The following is a 19,017-nucleotide window of genomic DNA, read 5'->3' as shown; positions in this document are numbered from 1 at the left end:
GTACTTGACTATGGCAGTTTCTATCTAGAGCCTTGTAATTTAGTTGGTTTAAGTAAATTGGATGCGATTCAATCTAAAGCGCTAAGGATTATAGCTGGTGCTATGAAATCGAGTCCAATTAATGCCTTGCAAGCTGAATGTGTTGAGCCCCCAGTGAAATTACGCCGCCAATATTTATGTGACAAGTATCTTTTCCGTGTACTTCAATTTGCTGACCATCATAAATATAGCAAACTCAACAGACTTAATGATTTAATTGATACTTCCTCTTATTGGTCACGTAAATCTCCTCCTTGTGTGATTATTAGTTTTCGTAAATTTATATCAATCCAAGCCCCAGTCTACAGAACCTCCTTTCTTCCGATCATCATCAACAGCCCTTTACAGTCCACTGCTGGACTATGAGCCTCCTCCACTATGGTGGAGGGATTTGCCATAATCTCCACGCTTGGCAGGCGGGTTGGAGATCGCAGTTTAAAAGATTGATGTTTTTCAGAGAGCGCTGCTGCCCATTCTCTGTTTGTTGTGTAGTCCCTAAGTCGCCTCTTACGACACCCGCGGGAAGAGTAGGGGTTGGTGACAAATGTATTCTACTCTGCCGTCACCACACGGCGATTCTTCCGATATTTTCTGTTGAATCCCTTATTCTTACTCCGACAATTCATTTCAACCTAGACATACATAAGGATGACTACAATGCTAACATTAAGTTCAATCAGATCGTAGACGAACACTGGGGCGATTGGCATCATATCTATTGCGATGCATCTAAGCACTCTCCAACGGGTCATGTTGGCGTTGGCGCATACCATAAACAATATCATATTGTCCAGAAAATAAAACTCCCTCCAGAATCATCAGTCTTTACAGGAGAATGTTTTGGCAGCCATTCCCAAAGCTTATCTCAAATCTGCCTGGGATGAGAATTGGGAGTTCACTAGCCAATCTAAGGGGAAACATTACAAGCTCATTCAACCATCCATCCTTTGTAAACCATGGTTTGTTAAAATGAATCTTTCCAAAACAGTTACTACCATTTTAACTAGAATGCGACTTGGTCNCCACAGAACTCATAAACGATGGCTAAGAAAACAAGAATGCATTCAACCTAACAAAAACAACACCGGCCATTTTGGAGGAAAAACAAAGTTGCCATATGTTAAATAGTAATTTCTACTACTCTATTAAGTAAATTATAACAAAAAATGTCACCGTTCAGTTTTAAATTAAAACAAATTAATTTCATTTTATGAAATGAAATGAAATGAAATATATTTATTTGCTTCAATCTTGAGTAATACAGTAAGGTGTTCTTAAAATAGTTTGTTCGTCAAAATCTACTTATATAAAAGCATGCAAACATTTTACATAATAATTTAATAATATATAATATTCAATTTAATACATTAATATAATTTTAAAAAAAGTTTTCACATTGTAATTAACAATATTCTGAAATATATTTTAATTAAGAATAAAATGAAAATATGAAGGAAACAGGAGCAGCGACATGCGTTTTAGGGTAGTTAAAAAGTATTGCTTCCTCATTGTTTGTTATAGCATTGCTGCAAAATCTGAAAAGCTTTTAAATATTTTAAGATGTGTTTCTGGAGTCTGGTGGGGTGCTCACCCAGCGTCATTAAGACTTTTATACAATGCTATTATAAGAAGTGTACTTGACTATGGCAGTTTCTATCTAGAGCCTTGTAATTTAGTTGGTTTAAGTATATAGATGACCCACGCTGAACTGTCCCGCCAAACTCAATGACAGGGGGGCGCTACCATCGTTCAACTATATGGTTTCCAACATGGCAAAAATCTGAACTGTCAATGTCATCGACACTGTCCTGTCGATGACATTGACAGTGGGGCGCCACCGTCAATACCGGATCGCTGGTTCAGATTTTTGCCATGTTGGAAACCATATAGTTGAACGATGGTAGCGCCCCCCTGTCATTGAGTTTGGCGGGACAGTTCAGCGTGGGTCATCTATACCTTTTCACTTTGACTATGAGCTTAGAGATTCAGCCTTTTTGGTTAAGTGCGAGCGGTGCAGGAAGCAGGTAAAAAGTAAGCAAAACAACGAAAATTCATTCAGAATTATTTAAGAAAAATAAGATTTATTACGAAACAATACAAATTAAGATTAAAACTGGGAATTTTACAATAATAAGAAACTTAATAATCATAGTTACTTCAATAAAAATCAACATTATTCAGTTTAATTAACAATATGGTACGGAATGACACTTAAAATGCAATACAATTAACATTAACAATCGAATATCACATAACCACGAATACGGCGGACTTAATTATTATTACACACTTAAATAATAAAAACAAAATAATGAGTTTGTTGAAGAAAGAAGATTCTTGAAAGAAAATCAAATGGATTGAAAGAAACCGCGAGTCGACAATTACTTGAAGTTGAACTTCACTTGAATCAGGTACTTGACGTTCACTTGTGCCACGTCGTACACGATGAATCTGTAAATGCGTGCTCAGGAAAATATTGTAATTAAAATATGTAGCGCTATCACGTAACACGATATATGCGTAATGGGTGTACCCTAGGGAAATCAGTTTTTTTGGCAAACTCCCCCATAATCTCCATGACCACCTGTTATACGGGCATTTTTTGGAGTTTATCAAATAACCAAAAAAATACGAATTTAAAAGCAGATTTTTTTCAAAAAGTATCATTTTTTATTATTTGTTGACCTTTTTTGTGTATTTTATGTATTTTTTTAGTATCGCCTGTTATTTAGCATTATTACTGTTTTATTTTATCAGGATATACAGCTTAGTTTAAAAGTTATTACGTTTTCTTTACAATAAGTAATTGGAAGAAAAAAAATTCTATAAAAAAAATCTCAAAATTTTTTTGACCTCTTTTTTGTCGATAAAAATAGTTCTAGTTTCATCTATTTTCATATGTACACTGTAACGTGACTCACACTGTAGAAATATCACGTCTGTCGCCACGTCCCTACAACAGCCTGTATTACAAAAGGATACTCGTTGTACAGCAGCGAGGTGTTGATGTTCCTGGTGACGGGCGCGCCAAGCGGCACCAGCGTGCCGTCGGGAAGCGTGCGAGCCGCCGCCGGGTCGGGCTCCGTGCGTCCGCGGCCCCAGAGAGAATGCTTGCCCGCCGGCGCTTTCTCCACGTACTCGGCTTGGGTGCACTCTTTCCTGCAAGCGAATATATGGTAAAGGTAAGAAGTAATTTGCTGCAAATTGCAGAAAAAGGCTAAGACAAAGGCTTGGTTTTACTTTTTCGCATTAAAAAGATTTTGCACGGTTTGACGGTGAGTGCCTGAAAGGAACTCCTTTTATTGTTCGGTTGATCTTTATGAGGTTAGGTTGGCAGCGTAAAAACAGGAGCCAGAAGTGAAGTCCTTAAAATAAAGCTTTGAAATGTCATAAAGTGTATCTAGATGAAGTCAACCGAATCTGCGTTCACTGGTCGGCGCCATTGTAGAATGAGCTCCCGTGACTCGCCAGTGGTGCCAAGCGCCAACACCCAAAACACTGCATTTTGGCTCAGGAATGGGACCAATAGGGCTGCTGGGGTGCGCGCAGCAGTAGTTGGCGGCCTGCGACATATATCCGCGAGTATATGTCCCGACATGTCGCGCGTCATACTAACATGTTCCCGAGCGCGACCTCGCGCAGCAGTAGTTGGCGGCCTGCGACACATGTCCGCGAGTATATGTCCCGACATGTCGCGCGTCATACTAACATGTTCCCGAGCGCGACCTCGCGCAGCAGTAGTTGGCGGCCTGCGACACATGTCCGCGAGTATATGTCAATAATAATAAGTACTACGTACAGAAGTTTTACTTCGCGAAGGTATTTAAAAAAATGTATGCTCAATGTCATTAACAATATGGTGTAATTTAGCCTGTCTCAAGAGTCAAGCACCATTTTGTTGACAAACGTCAGTGATCGGCACTGCGCCGAAGCTATAGGGCTGACTTCGGTAAAATGATGTGACGTGAGGTGCCAAACTGCGGAAAATGGCGGAGGAAATACATGATTTAGCATGAATTATCATGAATAATATTAACTACTTATTTACCTCTCAGTGTCTTGAGGCAACTTAAAAAGTACATTCTGTGTTTTTCTTATTATTTAGGCAGTTAAATACTGCACAGTATTTAGTACACCATTTTCTTTATTTTCTTCCATCATACACAAGAATACGCGTGCGTGAGTCAATGTTCGCTCGTATGTGAGGCCTTGTCGAATAGTATCCTGTAGGTGGGCCATCGTGCGTGTTTTGTTTTCGATGTAAACTCGCGGAGATGAACAGGCCTGGTCATACTAACATGTTCCCGAGCGCGACCTCGCACAGCAGCAGCAGGCCGGCGGGGCTGCTGGGGTGCGCGCAGCAGTAGTTGGCCGACTTCGACACCATGTCGGCGAAGTACACGCCTTTGCCGAACATGTAGCCCGTCACTGGGGCCTCGGGCGGCGCGATGCGCAGACCTGGGGATAGTTACATTGCAGTTAGTTCATGTACAGGTGAAGCAGCGGTTGTAAAACACCGCTTCTGTTCCCAAAATAAGGTTAGGACGGTTTTAACTCCCTAATGAGCGTAGAGTCCCTTATCCCCAAGATGCTTTAGGTCCGGTTCATACCAAGGCGGAGCAGAGAAGTGTTTTGAATAACCAATCAGATTTCATTATTTCCACATCTGTCCGCTCCGCGCCGCGCCTCCGCTGCTGTCAAATTCTATAGAAAAATTAGTCTGCCCGACACATCTCTCTTCTCTGCCTTGTTCCGCCTTGGTGGAAACCGGGCCTTAGCCTTATGCCCCACCTAACAATAGATACGTAGATAAAGTGAAGGATGCAAGGATTCCCTAGAGCAATAGCATACATGATACTACATCTTGGTACCTTACAGTCACGTCTTCCTATACAGTTGACTGATTTATCATACGATACGATGCTGTTATGTACTAGAAGTTACAGACAATACAGGATGGAGTTGGATATGTCAACGTGAAATTGTGAACTCTGTCAGTTTATAATATAACGCGTTAGATTGTAAACTAACAGTGGGTTAGGTTAGGTTAGATTGTAATTTAACTACGTCAGATTATAATCTGACCAAATTCACAATTTTACGATGACAGATATAATGCACATTTCATGTTACTTTGCAGTGATCAAGTGGCATACCTNGCGGCTATGGCAAAGCGCGACCGGGCATTCCGCAACTTCAAGGGTGACCGTTCTATTGACAAGTGGAACGCGTACAAATACGCCAGGAACCGCTGTAACAACTTGACCAGAGCTGCGAAGCGCCGTCACTTTCATGATAGTGTGCTATCTTCTTCTAGCTCCGACGTCTGGAAATTCTTAAAATCACTGGGTCTTGGTAAGGCTTCTTGTAGTAATGCCCCTTCCTCATCCTTCACTCCCAACGAACTCAACTTACACTTCTCTTCGGCCACTCTCTTGGATGACACTACCAAACTCTCTACGATCTCTTACTTAAACTCTCTTCCTATTTCTTCTCCAAGTTCCTTTTCATTCTCCCCTGTCACCGTCGATGAGACCAAAAAGTTCATCCTCTCTATAAAATCAACAGCTGTTGGCCCGGATGAGGTTAGTAGAGCGATGATACTCATTATCCTGGACGACTTACTTCCTGTTATCACCCATATCATCAACTCCTCATTTGATCGTGGGTGTTTCCCTTCCACTTGGCGACTCGCCCATGTCATCCCTTTACCCAAACTCTCCAACCCTACCGCATTAAACCAATTTCGTCCTATCTCCATTTTACCCTTTCTCTCTAAAGTCCTCGAAGCTGCTGCTCACAAGCAATTCTCTAAATTTGTTCTAGAAAACCATCTCCTCAGCCAATTCCAGTCTGGCTTCCGCCCGGGACACAGCACTACCACTGCACTCTTGAAAATTGTTGATGACGTCAGAGCCGGCATGGAGGAGTCACGCGTTACCGTTCTTGTATTGATCGATTTCTCTAACGCCTTCAACACGGTCGACCATGACATCCTTGTTGCCATTCTACTCCACCTCGGAGTCTCATCACCGGCCGCGGAATGGTTCTCATCCTATCTACGCGGTCGGAGACAGGCGGTGCGATTCGGTCGAGCATACTCGGAGTGGAAGGACCTTGCTACCGGCGTACCTCAAGGGGGCATACTCTCACCTATCCTTTTTTCCGTCTTCATCAACATTCTTACTTCTCACCTTTCTTCATCCTTTCATCTCTACGCTGACGACCTCCAACTCTACGTGCAGGCTGACCCTTCTGAGATATCTGATGCGGTTTCGCGGCTAAATGCTGATCTACACAATATCGCCGATTGGTCCGGGAAGTTCGGTGTGAGGGTCAATCCTGGCAAGTGTCAGGCGATAGTGCTGGGGAGCTCCAGGCAACTGGCTAAACTGGATCTGGGATCGGTCCCTAGTGTTGTCTTTGACGGAGTTGTCGTTAACTTCTCTCCATACGTAAAAAATCTCGGACTCTTCATTGACAGCACTCTGAGTTGGTCCCAGCATGTCAGGGAAGTCAGTAGGAAGGTGATCGGCTCAATGCGGGCACTCTACCGCTTTAAAAATTTCCTCCCTTCCAGCACTAAGATCTTACTTGCTCAGTCTCTGATCCTGCCTATCCTCGACTATGGTGATGTATGCTGTACGGACATCTCACAGGAACTTTTAAACAAGCTGGACCGCCTTTTGAACAACTGCATCAGATTTATCTTCGGTCTCCGCAAGTTTGACCACATCTCACCTTTTCGCTCGCAGCTTGGTTGGCTTCCCATCAGACAGCGTAGATATCTTCGTTCACTTTGTATGCTTCATTCAATTCTTTTCAATCCCGGCTCTCCATCTTATTTAAAAGATAAATTTCAGTACCTCCACTCCACTCACAATAGAAATCTTCGCTCTAGTCAGTCTCTTCAGCTTGCCACCCCTCATCATAGCACTGGCTTCATGTCCAACTCTTTCTTAGTCTCCGCTGTACGGCTCTGGAACGGCCTTCCGGCCAAATTACGCAAACCTTCTTCCAAATTTACTTTCAAAAAGGCTTTGCGCAAACATTTCAAGAAATGACCTTTTTTTCTCCATTTTCTCGCTATCTCAGACATGAGTGATGTGTACATCTATATTATTATTATGTTTATGTATTTATGTGTATGTCTATTATATTTATTTGTATTATGTTATTTATTTTATGTAATCTTATGTAAGTAGGTTAAATTATCAAAAAATGTAAATTTTTTGCACCGCCTTACTCTTTCTGCATGACCCGTGGTTGACTGGCAGAGAATGCCATCCGGCATTAAGTCCGCCACAGTGCATTTGTTACTTTGTGTGCTGAAGTATAAATAAATAAAATAAATAAATAAATACCTTGCGAGATGATGCCTGCGAAGTTGGTGACGCGCGAGCCGTGCCACAGCAGGCGGCGGTTGTGCAGCTTCTTGAAAGGCTTGTAGCGCTTGTCCTCGCCCTCCCGCAGCACCTTGAACACCTGACGCCCCGCGAGGGTCACGGTCAATATTTGTCATATTCATTTTTATTTTTATGCGGTTTGCTTTAAATGATTTAAAATATTCGAATAATAATTTCATAAGCTGGGGCAGGAAAGTTCTTGAGTGGCGACCACGAGCTGGAAGACGTAGCGTGGGCAGGCCTCCCACTAGGTGGACCGACGATCTGGTGAAGGTCGCGGGAAGTACCTGGATGCAAGCGGCGCAGGACCGGTCTTTGTGGAAATCCTGGGGGAGGCCTTTGTCCAGCAGTGGACGTCTTTCGGCTGAAACGACGAAGTGATGATAGATGAATGATAAACTCCCAACTTCACATAAGAATGTAACTAAACCAAAGATTTTCCCTAACTTCTCTGGCCAGCTTAGGAAGTGTAGGCCTAATTCTCCATTCGGATAAATTAGAGGGGGTCCCCTTCAAGTGGAGACTAAATGACGCAACGGCGATGACGATTTGTGATGCTTGATATTTTTAAAAATAATATACGGTGGCACGTCAAGCAAAACACTGACAAACTGTTGCAATAGGGGCGAGTTTGCAACAAAAATGTAAGGTTGTGATGTAACCTTAACCTTTTTTCAGGGTTGTATCCGCGCCTGCAGGATTACTCACACATTGTATAACTGCCTAAATTGTAAGACCTATAAATGTGAATGCTAATGTGGTTATGCAATAAAAGTATTGAGTATTGAGTACTCCAAAATGCTGTTTCGGGTCGTGCCATCTCGCTTTGCCTGAGAGGGATAGCAACATTTGAAACTTCGTTAACGTTTTTCAGAGTAACCCCGCTGTATTAAAACGTTGGCAACACTCACGTGGTCAATTTCCAACGTGTAGTGCGAGTGGGTGGCGGCGTGCGTGTTGGACAGATAAGTGGCGATCATCTGGTACTCCTCTGAGGAGCAGTCTAGGGGCCCGATCTCGGCCTTCAGCTTCTTGTAGTGCGCGTCTAGGGGACTGTCGCCTTCTTGAGGCTCTGAAACAAGTTGTAACTGTCTTCAGTTAGAGAAATAAACTGTCTTAGAAGCACGGTGTCCCAGCATTTTCGTCGTATTGAAATGGATTTACACCCGTATTTACAAACAATGCTGCTTAAGTGACGCAGAAAATCGAACGCACAGCGTTTAATAGAGCTCTGTGATTGGTTTGTTTGTGACTATGTGCGTCCACGCGCACTGTGAGACCTCATAGTATGTATGAATACGGGCGTGTAAATAATATTCGTTGCTGTGTTAACTTTAGAAAAAAATTACGCATATTCACGAACAAAATATAAACAGCGACGAATAATGGCGCCAATATGTTTAATAATAATATTATGCGTTAAATAGCATTGTATTATAAAAATTCAAATATTATACCCCTGTTTGTCAGAGCTTAGAGAAGATGGGGAAACTCCCATATTGTAAAAAACTTACCTGTTTTCATTAGACTGTAAGCAATCTCTATTTCCAACAAGTTGTCCAGCATTTCTGTTTTGCTTCTAATCAAATCGACGTTGTCCAACAACGGCGGGTTGTTCACTCCAAAGTCATGTGGAATCAATGTGAAGAATCTACAACAAGTATCAACATTTTAATTTTTATCCTTGATTGTAATTAAAAATATCATAACAAATACACAAAATAACAAACATTAATAATTTGTACATACCTATTTGTAGCGTCGACTACTTTGTTCTGGTTGATTTGGCCTTTTTCAAGGAGTTTGATCAGTTCCGATAATACTTGATATCCAGCTTTAATTTGCTTCTTTGATAGTTTTCCCAGTGGCATTTTCTCTGTGTCAAGCTGTAAAAAGTGTGTGACAATGAATAATACAGTGTGTTTCTTATAAGGTCTGAAACTGGTGTTAGGAGAAGTTGGACCTTGCATCAACTTGACAATGTTTTAAAGAGCGCAGTTCCTTTTTTCGCAGATTCCTGCATAAGATGCATAGCGATTAAACGCGCATTGCATTGCGGTTCTACGTAATCCACGGCAAGTGCGCATTAAATGCAATGCGTTTTCTTTACCGTATTCCGCCAAAACCAAACACATCACACGCGTGTGTAAGGCCCGGCTTCTACCAAGGAGGCGCGTGCAGAGAAGTTTTTTGAATAACCAATCAGATTCCATTATTTGCATATCTCCACTCTTCTCCGCTACGGTGGAAATGGATCGAGCGGAGAAGTGCCCGGCGCACATGTTTTTCTATATAGAATTTGACAGCGGCGGCGGTGCGGTGCGGCAGTAGACTGACAGCTGACAGCTACTCCTCATAGATCACGCATTTCCTCCGTCTCCGCTTCGGATTGGTGGAAATAGTGCCAGCTTCGTCGCACTCTCTCGTCTTCGCACCGCTCCGCCTTGGTAGAAACCTAATTGTATACATTACACCTTTGCGGCTCTCAATCACTTCTACCACGTCTCTAACCCCCGTCTTTTCTCTGATCCACTCGTTCCTTTTGTGATCTTGTAGGGAAACGCCAAGCATCTGTCTTTCCATTGCTCGTTGTGCGACTCGGAGTCTCTCAGCAGACTTTTCTGTCAGCGTCGATGGAGATGGAGTTGGGGATGGATGGGCAGGGCACATTGCACGGATGAACCAGGATCGCTGGGCCAGAAAGACCCTAGAGTGGAGACCCCGCAACAACACCCGCGGCAGGGGAAGACCGCCTAAACGGTGGACAGACGATATCCGGCAACAGGCTGGAGTGAACTGGATGCGTGTGGCCAGGGACAGAAGTCGGTGGAGGGTTGAAGAGGAGGCCTATGTTCGAAGGCGAACCCAAAGGCTACTATTTATTTTATTTTACTTTATTCGGAAAACAAACAGTGTTAATTGACTTATTAACTATCTGAATATAAAGCTTTACACCTATATAGATAGATAGACACCTTTGCACTCATGAAACGTACCTCAAACTCCACTCATCTATTACCACCTGCTTAAAAAGAATCCTGTATAAATGCAACGTACCTCAAACTCCAGCAGCACCTTCTTCATAGTATCCACGTTGAAGATCTTGACGATGAGCTGTTGAACGGGCGCGGGCAGCGCGCACGCGCGGTCCTCGGCCAGGGCCGCCGGCGCCGCTTCCTCGTCGCCGTAGTCCACGTCGATGGGGTAATAGCATTCGGGGAACTGGTAAGGCAACGCAAAATGGTTTCAAATTTAATGAAACTATTTTGAAACGTCAAATGGCAAAGATCGGAAATAGTAACCCGCATTGATAGTAGCGCCTTCCTGTAAATGATATTTTAGTATTTTCCAAACGTGGCAAAATTAGGAACCAGGGATCGGTATCGACAGTGACGCCGCCATTTCAATGTCACGGGTGGAAAGGTTCAGTGTAGGATATCTATATTCAATTTTGACCAGTAATTTGACACTTCGTCGTTCGTTTCTTGACTTGAGTGGCAACCACGCGCCGGAATACGTAGCGTGGGCAGGACTCCCACTAGGTGGACCGACGATCTGCTGAAGGTCGCGGGAGGTGCCTGGATGCGAGCGGCGTAGGACCGTTCTTCGTGGAAATCCTTGGGGGAGGCCTTTGTCCAGCAGTGGACGTCTTTCGGCTGAAATGAACGAACGAACGTTCGTTTCACCCAAATGACGCCTATTGCTGGTCAAATGTCTCCCCCAAGGATTTCCACAGTGAATGATCGGTCTTGCGCCGCCCCCATCCAGGGCCTAGGCACTTCCCGCGACCTTCACCAGATCGTCGGTCCAACTAGTAGAAGGTCTGCCCACACTACATCTTGCGGCTCGTGGTCGCCACTCGAGAACTTTTCTGCCCCAGCGACGATGATATTTCGTAAAACTTGGGATAGTTTTCTAATCCCTCGAGTTGCGAGCGAAAAAGACTTTCTGTGACTGGCCAAAATTCACACGGGTGAAGCCGCAGATAAAAGCTAGTAATATAAAAAAACAGATAGTACTTAACCTTTGCGCTTTAGACTTTCTTTCTTTCTTTTTGTGCAAATGCGGGTGGGTGAAGAAAACTCATCGCGCCGGAGCAGACGACGCCGCATCTCTTCAGTCTGCCCGCGACCATGACTCGTGCAACCGAGCCGAAACGTCAGGAGGGTAAATATTTTATTTACCGTTAAAATAGATATTGTTGCAATAAATCCCGTGAAGTGATAATTTTCTCATTTCTGTGAGCCTTCAAGCATTTTATTGTAAAGAATTGTCGTGACGTTCTGGAAACAACTAAACTCACCTTTACAAAGTGGTGGCGTGCCTCCCATGGGTTTTGAGTTTTCTCCAAGTAGAGTTCCTCAAACTTGTGGATGGCGTCATGAACAGACGAGCAATCCTCGACCTTGTTACCTCCAATGGTAGTTCCGATGCGGCCCCATGAGCGGAACACCCAGAATCTTAAAACGAAATAACAATTATAGTTATAGACAAAAGCATTTACTTTTTGTCTGTTATTGGGCTATCTAAGTAACTTATTTAATTTTAGTTGAGGTCATTGTGCGGTAAAACTAATGCTGTATCATTATGAAATTTACTTACACGGAGTCAAGGATGTGAAATAAGTGAAAATAAGTTCTAATAAAATAAAGCCCTTTATTTTTATTTCAAGTAGATGTATGAACTTACTTCTGTTTTGAGTTGTGCTTCAATATTTGTAGCTTGTAGTAGGAGTTCTTCTTTGCAACGATATCAGTTTTGGACAAAACCACGGTATACTTTGTGCCGTCTTGATCCTTGTAGACGTGGGCGGTTTCAGCCAGGCCCGAATCGGGATCCACTGCGGTGCCTCCTAAAATTGGAATTGTATAAAGACTTTGTTATCTATGTTGTTGTGGAGAAGTGCCCGAAAGTTAAGCTTTGTATCTCAAAGCATAACTTTCGGGCACTTCTCAACTCAGCAGTTGACTGATAGTACTTGTGTCTAATACAGTATTGTCGTACACACACTGGTGTGCGAAACCCTTGAAGAAAATCTGCTAAAAGTAGGATACAATTAAACACTGACAGATGTAATTATAATGAGATCGCAAGTTATAGCCACGATAGCCCAACGGTGAAGTGGTCGGATTGGCCAACTCGAGATCCGAGGAACGCGGGTTCGAATCCCACCGCCGCTCGACTATTGTGGTGAGCCCACTCGTAATACAAGCTTGTTTAGCTTAACACGAGGGGCTAACGGGACTATTAGTAAAGTGTGCAACACAAATTGCTAATAATCTTTTTATAAATAAAAAAAAGTTGATATGCACATTTACGAAAGAAGGAGCAAGATTGTAAACTTGGAGTAAATTTTAAAGGCTCAAAAAGAAGTCGGTACATATAGCTGAACATAAGACGTGAAAAAATATAAGAAAACCTGACATGATGACCATAGAAAGTAGAGCAGGAAAAACGAAAAAAGGTAAAGTACACAATAAAACGAAACAAATGAAAAGTGAGTACATTTTAAGCTTGATTAGATACCTTGAATCTTTAATTTGACTGCCGATTTTGAAGACTTAACGTACATGCTGCCAGATTTAGGAATCGATTTCCCGTCAACGACATCTTGCGGAATACGTCTCTCTGGCTGAATAACAAAATAAAAATAAAATAAAAACAAAATAAGTGCATCTTTAGTTTCAAACCACGACTTCTTGCAGTTTATAAAAAAAGAAATTGATTATTTAATCGTCCAGAAAACTTACACCAGATCCCCATTCGGCGATGTTATGCTGCTTGATTAATTCCAACGTGTTGGAGACGGTTCCTGTCTTTGGGTCAATGAGATCGAAGAAAGCCTCATCAACAACCTGAACAATAAAAAGGAAACAATAAGTTAAATGAGCTACTGAGTAACTCAGTGTTAGAGCATTTACTAGGAAAATATAAGAGCGCTTTCACATTTAGGCGACTTTAGCAGTGCGACAAACGCGCGACAGACGCACTGCCGATAATTTCGTACTATATGTGCTTGTTCACGTAGGCACGCGAGGGCGCGGGTGCGGGCGCGGGAAACGTTGCGAGCTCGTGTTCACATTAACCACCAGGCGTTCGCGCGAGTGTGACGTACTATCGTTTCTAGCGACAAGTTCAAACTGGTTGAACTTATCTGACGTCGCGAGTGAAACGCGCGCGCCGCCGCTAGTTTGACATGAACACACACAAACATCTTCAACCGTTGAAATTACCGCGAGCGCTCCGCGCGCACCAGTCGCTAGCTTGCCCGCTAGTTAGACCGCATGTGCGTTTCGTACGTGAACACTTGGAATCACTACATATGTTTGATATTTCGTCACCGCGCCCGCCACCGCGCCCGCGAGTCAACGTGAACAAGCACTATGACAGCGGATGCCTGCCTTAACATTATAAAAATGCCGCTGCCGCGCTGCTGTCACGCTTCTCACGCCCTAATGTGAATGCGGCCTAAGACCGTGGGTGAGTTACAACCCGATCTAGTTAACTGCGCACCTGGTAGCCGTGACGTCACATCGACGCTCTGGTACGGACGGGGCGATCGCGGGAAAGTCGCATTCCAGCGAGGTGCACAATGAGGGCTATCGTTTTTATACTTAACAGTTGGCACCCCTGGCGATTGACAGGACCTTACTCTACAGTGGCGCCATCTTGATGAGTGCAAATGCGATAGTCCTCCTACCACTTTCGCGCTCACCAGTTGGTGCCACTGTCTTCGCTACTAGCAAGTGACAGGACCTTACTCTACAGTGGCGCTAACCGGTGAGCGCTAAAACGATAGCCCTCATTAGCTCGATCAGGTTGCATGTCTCACCCATGCCAAGACTATTAAGTGTAATGTGAAATGAATATTATGTATCCATTTTGAAGATGAATTACCTCCAAGTCTTTCTCTTTAATCTCGTCCATCTTATTGGGCATCCTCTCAACATCCTTCTCAGTGGAGACGACGGCCGCGAGCGTGTCAGTCAGCTTGTTGACCACGAGCCCGCCCAACTTCAGGATGCGATTCTTCATCTCCTCTTTGGGCGTCTTCAGCTTGCCGTATATGAAGAATTGCAAGTTTTTCAGCGGCGGAATCGGGATATCTTTTTTAACGCTGGTAAAAAAGTTTAAACATTAAAAATAACAGGATTATGATTTTGTTGCCAGGGCCATAAATGATCGAAAGGCATAGTGCTAATAAGAGCTTAGATTTATACAGGGTTATATGTTACGAGTGAACATCCTTGTAAGGGATTATAGTAAAATCATAAGGAGACAACTTACGATTTTTCCATACAAAATTAAAATCAAAATATCTTATAAATGGTTGACTTTGCCAAGGCATATACATAACAAAATTGGTTGCATATGAAATGTACTATAATCCCTTACAAAATGTTCACTTGTTACAAATCACCCTGTATACGACATTACCTTGGTCCTGCCTCTGACTTTACAGTCAAAATCACGGGTGGCGGCGGTGCAGCCATGAATTCACGAACGTCCACTTTTAGTTTATACTTGTTGAATATGGAACCTTCTTTGTATGCACTCGGCACTATCATTGGCTTCCTCTTTGGGTTTTGGGTGGTGTAGGTACATTTTGTCCATTCACTGACACTACCTGTAAAATAAAATGTAATTTTAAATAGGGGTCAAAATACTTTGTTCTATTTAGATAGAATATAAATAAAAGGCAGTACCTGTGCATTTATATCCATAAGTTTCTAGTACAAGTTGTCCTTCTCTACATTCTGGGCAAGCTTCAAGAGCGCCAAATGCCATGCAATCTGCTAGACGGTCCAAACACTGGAACAAATCGTTAAAGAATAGAAAAAAGTTTTGTATACTAAACTAATTATTTAAAAATATATAAAAATTAATTGAGTAATACCTCATCCTTGCCTGCAGGAAGCGCTTGAGAATTTTCTTCTAGTAACTCATGCAAATCACTCTTTGATAGTTGGCTCAACAAATTACGATACTTGAAGTATAATTTGTTTTGTTTTTCCATCTTTTTCTCTTTCTTTTGTTCTTCCTTCAACTCTGCAGCATCTTTAGGTTCGTCCTTCAATTTCTTCACTGGAACTTCATCTGTCTTCAATGGTCTGTTGAGAAAAAAGATAATTTTAAATATTATAAGACAGCATCAAAGCTAACTAAAAGATGCAAATTTTAATAAACTATGCTTACTTGATTTCTTCACAAACCATCTTCTGATCGTCACTAGATAAGGTTTTGAAACCTGGCAGACTTTCTCCTCCCGCAAAGAACAATAGGTCATTCCTGCATTCGGCGAAGCATTTCACATGGTGCCACAGCGGCTGCCCGCCGTATTTACTGCCCACTTCTGTGTCAAACACAGTTTTACTTATGCGAACTTCATCCTAAAATTTATTTAACACCTTGTAGACAGTCTATTATTGAAGTGAGGTTTGTTAGATTACATGTAGAGATTTGTTATTAATTCATGAATGATGAACTTTCTATAGACCAGCAAATTAGTTATTATTAATTCATTGGCCACCAGCAAAAATTTATTACATAATGATGGAAACTACTTCATGAATAGAATATGTTCCACATACAACCAAATACCCTTTATTTTATTTAGAGGCATGACATCCTAAATCTGCACTGGAGAATGTAGAAATACACAAATAAGTAGTATTCTCAGTGGAGGAGACACTTAACAAAGGGACTGATTGCAGATAAAGCACAGGAAAACAAAAAACAGCATTATTAGTTACCTTACAGATCTTAATTTCACAATGCCTGCAGGTCGCCCGGCTACTCTTTGAGTATTCAACAGCGAAGTCTCTAAGCGCGCCAGTTGGCGCAGCAGACGCAGGTCTTTTAGCTGCCTTCCCTTTTTTTCCTTTCGCACTTGTTTCTGGCATTACAATGCCAGATGACTCTTCTACAAATTAGATATGAGTGTTCAAAACCAATGAAAATAATACCTATTAAAAGTATTTTTTAAAGTATATTTTTTAATACACTGTTTTATTTTCATACTGAAGTTCAATTAATTAAAAAAAATGTCTTTCCTTACAGTCATTTAGCTTTGAGAATTGGATATTTTATTTATTTAGTTATTTTATTTTTATTTAGGATAACAAACAATATTGTACAATTCAGATATAGAAATAGTAGTTAGCACTACTCAAGTAGTGGAAGTATAAACCCTTTTTATTTGATCAACTATAAACATTAAACAAACACCCTGTATAAAGCTGCTGCCGAAGAATAAAGCTAAACAATGCTTACCTATCTTAGCTTTGAGGTTCTTCTGATCCTGCATTTTGAGTCTATTAAAGTTGCCAATCTCAGTGTGGCTGGTGGGTCTCTGCTTGTTGAAGAAGCAGTCCTCATGGTACCAGTTGGGCTGCATACCATCATGGAAAGCACTCTACAAACAGTAAATAAGTGAGAGTACATAGTTAACATTAACAGTACACGCGCCCCCTTTTTTTTACACCACAATAAAAGCGCGGCCTACCCTGGTAAGCCAATTTAAAACACTGTAAATCAGTTTGTAAGCAATTTAGAAGCCACGATAGCCGAACGTAAAGGGTCGGACTGGCCGACTCGTGATCCGGGGAACGCGGGTTCGGTCTCCGCCGCCGCTCGACTACTGTGGTGAGCTCACTCGAGATACAAGCATATTTAGCTTAGTAAGAGGGGCTAATTTTAAAAAAAATAATGAATATAATTACTATGTAAATGATAAAAGTATTTATTATAGTTCTTTAATTTATAATAGATTCTCTAAATAACTATTTGGAATCAAAAATTTTTGGACTAAAATTGCACTCTGAGATCCATATCAACAATAAAAAATTACAGGAAAAATATGTTTTTTTATCTGTCATAGTATTCAAGACTTTTTGCTACACGGGGTAAATCCATTTGTTGCAAATCTTACCCCGTTACTCTGGTCTACTATAGTACGCCGCGTGTGTACTCTAGTGTCACGGTAATAATATCATACAGTATTGTAACTTCATATAAACCGACGAAACGCGAGCTTTCCTTCGAATTTCAAATCTCGGGATGTGGTCAAAATCCAAAAGTTAGGGGTGTCGCGAATGTGCCGAACGGACGTCGATGGCCTAGTGTTGAAAATGACTAAGGTGATTGAATTTGACTGACCGTCATTTACGATCTTTGTCAAAAACTAGTCATTAACTGTCAGAAATTGTCATTTTCAGTCAGTTTGATTTGAAATGAAAATTATAAAATATATTGTATAAAACCAGCTTTTGCCAACGATTTCGCCCGCCTGAAATTAAAGTAACAGGTCATTAAGTACTCATTATGATTAGTAGATTCAAAATTATTTTAGTATATTTTTTTAAATTAAATCTACTAATCACAAAACAACACGCATTTTTATCCTATTCCATTCACAAAGTATTTTTGTTTATCTAAATAAAAAAAATTACAATCACAAAACTAGATAGAAATTCTAAGTAGACAGATGTAATTTTATTAGAATGGGTACTGTAGGTAAGCAGCCCTATCGCATGTTGTCATACCGTGACATACCGCGGGGCCGTTGACATTTTTTTCAAAAATATGGCCGAGTTGGAATACTGTATAGATAGTATTACCGTGCTAGTGTTAAGTGATGGCATTCATGATGGAAATAAATTATTTGATTTGGAAATCCTTAAACTCGACGGTATTTTCTTCATTAAATTGCAGGTTCGAAGGCAATAAATATTTTTTTTTATTTATTTATTTATTTCAATATTTATTCATATTCAGTAGAAAACAAATACTTGTAATTCTTGTATATTCATAGTTATTGGTTATTACAAATTCTTATAAAAAAATCTTAATAATGTTTTAGGATATATTGTTTTTTCAATACAGCTATTTAAAAGACATTAATATATTCCATGTAAATCAATCTGATAAACCTTTCAGCCTCATCATTTCAGCCATAGGACGTAAACTGCTGAACCTTTACCATTGATTTTACTAAAATGTGTCTGATTTTGGTCAACAAAAACAAGTCATAAAAAATAACAGACTTCTATTGACTGCATGCAGATTTGGCAATAAATGGCATCATAAATGAAATAAAATCAATTGCTTTCAAATACAATTAAAGCTATATTATATATGTAAATCATAATAAATAGGTAAATGTTATTTTTCTTACTACGTAGAATACCGGATTCACGGATTCATGTACTAACCTGCACCATACGAGCTATGCGTAAGGTCCCTTGATCAATTTTCTGTTTACAATTTTTACATGAGGCTCGCCCTGATTTAGCATATTCCGCTTGAAAAGGAAGATCAGCCATTCTGATAGTAGAATATTGCTTTTATCAAACACTTGTATCTTGTTCAGCATTAACCGGCGGCCGGCGCGCAAAACATCCGCACGATTCTTTAGACATACTCTCTAATCTGTGGATACGATCGAAGAAAAACGGAACTGTTTTTTTTTTTTTTTTTTTTTTTTTTTTGGCTACGCTATGCCCAGAGATGGGTTTCCACCCGGGTAAAAACCCACATGAGGGTAAAAACCCAATAAAAACCCGTTTCATTC

The 19,017-nt window shown here is 41.2% G+C and overlaps 1 protein-coding gene across 1 annotated transcript; it reads right to left on the bottom strand.

The window, feature by feature from the left end:
• Positions 1-2,178: 2,178 nt before the first annotated feature.
• Parp1 (Poly-(ADP-ribose) polymerase) lies at positions 2,179-18,854 on the bottom strand. Its single transcript, XM_028305302.1, has 20 exons — positions 18,659-18,854; positions 16,719-16,860; positions 16,199-16,368; positions 15,642-15,835; positions 15,343-15,556; positions 15,152-15,257; positions 14,883-15,072; positions 14,343-14,562; positions 13,196-13,300; positions 12,972-13,077; positions 12,135-12,297; positions 11,749-11,905; positions 10,503-10,667; positions 9,195-9,331; positions 8,960-9,096; positions 8,357-8,517; positions 7,404-7,524; positions 4,338-4,497; positions 3,022-3,198; positions 2,179-2,490 (listed from the first exon to the last, which is right to left on the bottom strand). Exons 1-20 carry the CDS (start codon positions 18,767-18,769, stop codon positions 2,421-2,423), a joined length of 3,006 nt encoding a protein of 1,001 aa, XP_028161103.1. The 5' UTR covers positions 18,770-18,854; the 3' UTR covers positions 2,179-2,420.
• Positions 18,855-19,017: the final 163 nt, after the last annotated feature.

Source organism: Ostrinia furnacalis, unplaced genomic scaffold, assembly GCF_004193835.3.
Source record: "Ostrinia furnacalis isolate ACB-3 unplaced genomic scaffold, ASM419383v2 OfSCF1653, whole genome shotgun sequence".
Lineage (NCBI taxonomy): Eukaryota > Metazoa > Arthropoda > Insecta > Lepidoptera > Crambidae > Ostrinia > Ostrinia furnacalis.
The sequence above is the reverse complement of the archived record's forward strand: the minus strand, read 5'-3'. Positions and strand labels throughout refer to the sequence as shown.